The sequence below is a fragment of the Pelobates fuscus genome, chromosome 5, assembly GCF_036172605.1.
Source record: "Pelobates fuscus isolate aPelFus1 chromosome 5, aPelFus1.pri, whole genome shotgun sequence".
Lineage (NCBI taxonomy): Eukaryota > Metazoa > Chordata > Amphibia > Anura > Pelobatidae > Pelobates > Pelobates fuscus.
Window position 1 is genome coordinate 322,267,237 of NC_086321.1, and position 7,802 is coordinate 322,275,038.

The 7,802-nt window shown below is 38.3% G+C and overlaps 1 protein-coding gene across 1 annotated transcript; it reads left to right on the top strand.

Moving 5' to 3' along the window:
* Window positions 1-3,656: 3,656 nt before the first annotated feature.
* Window positions 3,657-7,358, top strand: LOC134610506 (olfactory receptor 11A1-like). Its single transcript, XM_063453473.1, has 3 exons — window positions 3,657-3,751; window positions 3,833-3,884; window positions 6,414-7,358. Exons 1-3 carry the CDS (start codon window positions 3,657-3,659, stop codon window positions 7,356-7,358), a joined length of 1,092 nt encoding a protein of 363 aa, XP_063309543.1.
* Window positions 7,359-7,802: the final 444 nt, after the last annotated feature.

Consider the following 7,802-nt stretch of genomic DNA (forward strand, 5'->3'; position numbering starts at 1 on the left):
AGGTTTCCCAGGGTTTGGATAGGAGCCATATCCATGGGTCTAAGGGGATATCTATGTGGAGTAAGTTGGAGACCAGGCGGGCCACCTCTGCCCATAGCGGTGCTAATTTGGGGCATTGCCACCATTGGTGTATGTATGTTCCCCTTTGCCCACACTGTTTCCAGCAGAGGTCCGTGTCGGTCTTACCCATGCGGTATAGTCGTGCGGGAGTTAGGTACCATCTTAGTAATGTTTTGTAGGCCTGCTCTTTGTGGTTGACACAAATAGAGATAGAAGCTGTGGCCTCCCATATGTCCTGCCAGTCAGTCAGGTCCTCCGGTGGTCCCAGGTCCCTCTCCCAAGCCGCCACATAGGCCATTGCTCCGGGGGGATGAGTAGTGATTAGTAAGCTATAGTTGTCTGTGATCTGGCCCTTGCGGGCTGGGTTGTGTATGCATGCTCATTCAAATGTTGTGCGTCTGGTGGTGGCTGCTGTCCTATTTTTGGGGAGTTCCAGAAAGCTCTTTAGTTGTATGTATCTGAAAAAGTCGTGTGTGTTGTATGGTGTGTGTTGTTGGGGAAGGTCTTTGTATTGCAATAGTTTTTCTCCTTTGAAGTAATGGTAGATCCTGTAAAGGTCGTTTTGTTCATAGTGTGCGAAATCTTTTGGATTCATTCCTCGGCTGAATGCTTTATTGCGCAGTATGGGTGTCAGTGGTGACGGGTTGTTGATGATAGGGAATTTTCGGGTAAGTTTGTCCCAGGTGCTGATCGAGTTTGATAGTGTTGGGGGTATGGGCGGTGGTGTGGGCCGGGAGTTTCGTGGGACCCAGAGGTATAATGAGGGGAGGTCAAAGCCAAATATGTCATGTTCTAGGTCCACCCAGCATTTTGTCCCCAGTGGGGTGTGTAGGTGTTGTATCTGTGTGGCTTGCGTTGTGTGGTAATAGTGTTGTAAGTGGGGTAAGCCTAGGCCTCCTGTCCTGTTGGGGATGTACATGGTCGCCCTTTTCACTCTCTGTCTTTTATTCGACCAGATGAATTTGTCGATGTGCATTTGTAAGTATTTGAAGTGCGAGTTGGGTATTGGGATGGGGAGGGTTTGAAAAAGATAGAGCAGTCTTGGTAGGAGATTCATCTTTACCGAGGCTAGACATCCCAGCCATGACAAAGACAAGTCCCTCCATCTCTGCAGGTCTTCCGTGATTTTTTGTATCATCGATGTGTAGTTTAGTGCGGATGTGGCGCGATCCCTAGGTACGAGATGTGTGAGGCGTTGTATTTGAAAGCATATGTGTTCCGTAGTGTTTGTCTATGGTTTTCTTCTATTGTCAGCATGAGTGCTTCAGTTTTGTCTAGATTTAATTTGTACCCCGATACCTCTGAGTAGTCGTCTATGAGTTTGAGAAGTGGTGGGAGTGCGTTCTGCGGGTCTGTGAGTGACAGCATCAGATCATCGGCATATGCCGCCGCTTTGTATGTTTGTGTGCGGATTTTGATGCCTGTGATCTGGGGTGTGGTGCGGATGAGGTGCAGTAGTGGTTCAAGTGAGAGGGCAAACAGGATTGGGGATAGGGGGTAGCCCTGCCTCGTGCCATTGTAGATAGAGAACGAGGGGGGTTCGTGTTTGGTATGAGTAGGTTAGCAGTAGGATTGGAGTAAATCGTTCGCAGGGCGTCTTGGAATGGTTTGGGGAATCTGAGTTTTTCCAGAGTTGCAAAGAGAAATAGCTAGGTAGCAGGCCCGGAAGTGGCGGCTCAGGAGAGGGAAAGGGCGTGTGTCTGCGTAGTGTGTCTCCTGTAATAGGAGTATATCCGCTTTGCTGCGGTTTGCCCATCTCATGAGTTGGTGACGTTTGGTGGGGTTATTTAGCCCTTTGCAGTTGATTGAGATGCACGTCAGGCTAGCTGTCATGGTTGTGTGGTGGAGAGTGCTTTGCTGATACCTCCCCCCGGTGGTAGGCGGTATCCCGTGTGTCTAAATATTGTTTCCGTCCTGTTACCTCTTGGTGAGACCAATTCAAACCATTGAACTAAATTTAACATATAAGAACATATAAAACAGAAATAATAGATGCCTGGTCTTAGGTTTTGTGCCAGGCCTAATGGAGTGGGGTGTGTGGAATTGTCCTGATTTAAAGTATTCTTATCTAGGAGGAGTTGCTCTGCTTCTTTTACATAATTGTCCCTTGATAAAACTACGACTCTTCCCCTTTAGTCGGCCAGTTTAAGTACAATGTCATCTTTTTTTTGCAGGTTCCTCAGAGCTTTTGTTTCTGTTCGGGAGATTTTTTTGTGATATTTATTAGTTTTTTTCATTTTGTTAACTTCCTTCATTAATAATGTCTCGAATGTCTTAAATTCCTGGGAGATCATATTTTTAGGGGAAAATTTAGATTTTTCTTTAAGGTTACCATGTGCATATGTGGTTGTGGTTATTTTGTTTTTGTTGTGAAAAAATGTTTTAAGCAAATTTTTCTGATAAAATGATTAAGATCTATAAAAAAAATCGAGAGTGTTAAAATCAGAAGTTGGGGCGAATTTCAAGCCTTTCTTGAGTATCTCAAGCTCAACTCTTTCTAATATTTGGTCGGAGAGATTAAAAATGCCTTCATTTCTTCATCCTTCCTCTCTTCTCTTTATTGAAGGTTCTTGTTTCCTCTATTTCTCCTTCTTCTACTGACCTTTGTTGTTTTCCCGGAGAGTCCCATGCTTGTGGTTCTTGAAGTTGGATCTCATTAGTCATGGGTACCTGTGACGCATGTGTTCTCTCTTGATTTCTATAATTTCTTGAGGTGTTGGTGGCTGCCTCACTATAACTTCTGGTATTTTCGTATTGTCTTGTGGTGTTCCTCTGTTTGTATAGCCTTTGTTCAGGTTTGTTTCTCATTCTTTCTTCTGGATTGATTTGAGATGGACGATATTCCAATTGTCGCTTTAACTATTTCATGGATACCTTATTTTATAGGAGAAATTATTTATATTGTGTGCAGTATATCAATGAAAATTCAATTTGTGGTCTGATAGTTTTCTTCATTATATGTGCAACATCTTATCTTAATAAAGTCCTAGGACTTTTTAATCTTTTATTAAGCACTCATATGTGTTATTTAAAGTACTTTACAGATATCTTGTTTTTGATTAATGGATTCCTTAGTCGATTTTCTTTTAAGTGTTTGTGTTTATCTGCTTCTTATCTCTCACATTCTATTTATGAATGCTGCATTACGAACTTGCAATGGAACGCAAGCACCTGATAGGCACTTTCGCCTATAAAGCACACCAGTGAAACGCAGACGTGCGTTCCACAAAGAAGGTAGTAACAATTTGAATGGAGACACAGAGTACATCCCTCTGACCCACGTGACCGGATGTCAGACATAACGTGCATTCCAATAGACGGAACGTGCGTTCCACAGATCACACTTTCGGGAACACAGATGCCGGTGATCTTTCAATCTACAAGGTATTTAAAAGACGGAACTTTTAACTCACATTATTCACCAACTGAGGAAGCCAGGTTTATGGGGAAATGTCTTTTGGACTGAATAACTATTTGTTTCTATAGTTTATTGATCATTTGATCAGAGTTTACTTTATTTTTTTTAATTTTATCAAATAAATTTACTTATTTTCGAAATACCCTCAAGTTTCCTGCCTTTCCCTACTGAGGACCATATGGGTTACAAGGATATGGAAGAGGGCTGTGGATCTCCCTGGAGGATCCAAAAGCGCTACGCACTTGAGCCAGGTGACCTATTGGCTTTGTCCTTGTGAGTTAAATATTCTTCACCCACATTTTTTATTATAGTCTATACCTTCTGCACTATTGTACTATTTTGTATTCTTTACAGATTTGTACTTGCTACCCATCAACTGTATTTATTTGCCTACTTTATCATCCAGGTATTTTAGAGCTCCACTTATATATATTTTTTGTGTGTTTGATTTCATTGTGGGTGACGGGTTAAGGGGATTCCTCTCATAAGTGTTGAGCCACTTTTCATCCATCGTGTTTTTGTACTTATTGTATTTTCATTTTAATACAAGGCACTTAAAATTTGTATAGCTGATGTGTACATAAATGTGTTATATGATATTTTCTGGGATTTTCGTTCACAAAGATTTATTATTATTAAATTCTTGCCGACAAATATTTTATTGATTGTGTGGTAAAGTGTGGGGAATCCATCGTTCGATCAGACATAAAGAGACCCTTGATTAGTCGTGAAGTTTGTTTATTTTTACAAACTGTGTATTAGGTTCAGGGGGAAAGAAACAGAGGGGAAAATAAACATATTAGTGTTCAGCGAAGTCTCCTGAGTAAAACAGTACCACCCCTCTTCCCGTATAGGTTTTATGGTGCATTGTAAAGTTACAGGTTTAAATATAGAGCTGGGTTGTTAGACAGGTCTCTCAAATTATAACGACAAAAATCACATAATTATGTAAAAAGATTACATAAATATACACATAGAATTTAAATATATATACGTATATATCTATTTAAATTTTACATGTATATTTATGTAATAATTGACATAGTTCTATGGATATATATATTTTTTCTAATTTTTATTTATTTGTATATTTATAGACATGTATATAATATACAAGATCCAGCACAGTCACTCATCCACTAAACAGCAACTTCAAAGCTCACAGATTGTATTAGTTTTTTTTAAGAACACCTAATCTAGGCAAAAATAATGGGGGGTTTATTTACAGTATATGATCATACAGTAAATTGATCATACATTGCATAAGCCCGCATATATATATATATATATATATATATATACAGGCTTATATATAATATTAATTAATAATATATATATTAATCTCAAAATACAGTTAGAACAAAATTACTCACATAGATATATTTTGGGGGGGAAGTTTATTGTTTTTTTTTAATTAATTTTGGTTTTATTTATTTTATATATGTATATATATATATATATATATATATATATATAGATAGAGAGAGAGAGAGAGAGAGAGAGAGAGAGAGAGAGAGTTATTATATATTTCTAACATATAATATGTTATAATCAATGTTTGTTAGTTAGGGTAGGGTTTTACAATTAGTGTTGCACAGAAACCTTGGGTCCCGTGAGAACAAAACTGGGGTTCTGATGCAGATTTTGGCACATCAAAGATGGTCACTGCTACCCGCTGTTCCTGAGATTGTGAGACCGAGATCTTATTTCTACCTGCCGTTGGCCATTTCAGACTCACTCAGTTGCTTTTGAGCATTGATACAGGACAGTCACGTTTAGGAAACCTCTCATTCTTTCAGCTAATGTGCCCAATCTGGCTTCACATAGGAGGTAAATGATTAGTTTTATTGTGCCGTCATTTAGATTAGCACCCAATGTAGCATTTGAGGATAGTCTTGTTTTTTTATTTTTTGGCCAAATTGTGCTGGTCAATACAACAGTGCCTTTTGCTCCAATGCTGACCCAAAAAGCAAGGGGTGCTTTACTTACAAAGAGCTGAAAATAAAACAGCACTGCTTCTACCTTTGTACTACTTTTCAAAATCTGACCAATATTACTTCTGATAGTCAACTTGGACAACAATGCTTTTGCTTTTTTCAGTGGTTTACTCAAAGAATAGTTGTCACAGCGGGCAATCAACGTTTTGTTGCCTTTTTCCAGCATGTACTTGTGTGAAACTGGATTCTTACTTTACTCTGCAACCAAAACAAAATATAAAAACTGGCTTGATTTAAATGCAAACACGCAAATTCAATTGTCAACCAGATAGAAGAAATTTGAGCCAAAAATAGAAAAGATTACACTTTGCTATTAAAAGGTTTGTGGTATGGTGCAAAATTACTTTGAGGGGTGATGTTGGTACACTAACTCAAAGGGTTCCAAGGAAAAAATGAATTTGGAAAAACTGACTTTGAGTTCATCTTATTTCTGACTCCATTATGCGTCTGACACGTATTTTGCAAATGCTCCTTAAAGTGACATCCCCCCCTTCAGTGTGCTGGGCTAGAGTAGAATCATGAAGTAGTTGTACTTACCAGAAATTCTCCTTTGATTATGCCATCTCCTTTCTTTAGCACCTGGTGCTTCCTTTTTGTCACTTATGTACTTAAGTTTGTTTGAGAATAGAATGTGAAGGTCTTTGCAGAGAATACGCAGGAAGATGCCTATTTTGACAAATCTTGGGGGGCAGAAGCTTTACGATTTTTTTTTTGTCAGGTTTCGTCAACTTCAGCCATGACCAGAGGACAAAGTAGGGACTTTATAATAAAGTTAAATTTACAATGATATTCCAAGGCAGTCGATATGAGTATTTTATAAGGATTTTATCATTATAAAATAAATGATATTGTGGTGACAGAGCTGCTTTAAAAACTGTATTCAACACATGCACACAAATTATGTAATAATTGCAAATTCTATTATTTGTTATCCTCAGGATACCTATCTAAGAAATTTGACAACCATTACAGAATTTCTGATTTTGGGATTTGAAAACCTTCACACTTTAAAACTGTTACTCTTTTTTATTTTCCTGATCATTTATATTTTTACAGTAGGAGGAAATCTAATGATAATTGTATTAGTATTAACAAGTCATCATGTTCAATCCCCGATGTATTTTTTTCTCAGTCACTTATCATTTTGCGATGTGCTGCTCACCACAAACGCTGTCCCAAATATGTTACGGGTCATAGTAGAAGAGGGCAGCACTATGTCCGTAAATGGCTGCCTCACACAATTTTACCTATTATGTTCCTCAACTATCGCCGAATGTTTCCTTCTCATGGTGATGTCTTATGATCGATATCTTGCCATTTGCATCCCACTGCGTTATTTCTCAATTATGAGCCACACATTTTGTCTAATTCTTGTTTTTTTCTCTTGGACTTTTGGTACAATGCTTCCTTTAATGGCAGTTATTCCAGTGTTTCATTTACATTTTTGTGGTGACAATGTGATTGATCATTTCTACTGTGACTTTGCTCCACTAATGGAACTTTCCTGTTCAGACACCACTCTGGTGGAAAGGGAGGTGTTTGTGAGCTCTATTCCCACTGTAGTCTTGCCATTCATTTTTATTGTTGTAACGTATGTTTATATTTTCTTCACAATCATGAATATCCCTTCTACTAAAGGAAGAAAGAAGGCCTTCTCCACGTGCAGCTCCCATTTGTCAGTTGTGTCTGCATATTATGGAACTTTGATCATTAAATACATGGTACCTTTCAGAGGTCACTCTGTTTCTATAAATAAGACTGTATCACTTCTGTATACTGTATTTACCCCATTGTTTAACCCGTTAATCTACAGCCTTCGGAATAAAGAAATTGTAGTAGCCATACAAAAATATTTTTTACAAAGACAGATATTAAAGATGTAGTATGTATTGGTATATTATTAATAATATTTAGAGTGACAATTTGTGATAGTGTCACTGTTGCATCTCTCCCCTATTTATTAACTCTCTGCATTCTTATTTTTTTTTAGTCTTCATTATAGCTTTCATCTGCCAGGTGAAATCTCTATTAGACTTACCGAATACCTCCATAGAATTACCCATCTACTGATGGGCCATGACCACAGTTGTATAATAATGGTAAACATATTAAAGTAGCACATCTCTGCCCTATTGTGTAATCCACTGGAAGACTTGCAAATGTGGCACTCCAACACTCAAAAACATGAGCCCCTCTCCTTCCCCTATCCACTAGAATTCCTAACTTGTAATCCTGGCCTCGACCTCAAGGCATTGTCCCATATTGTGGACCACCCAATACCACAATTTAATGTAAAATTTAGGAGATGGCTTGCAAATTGTGATTTT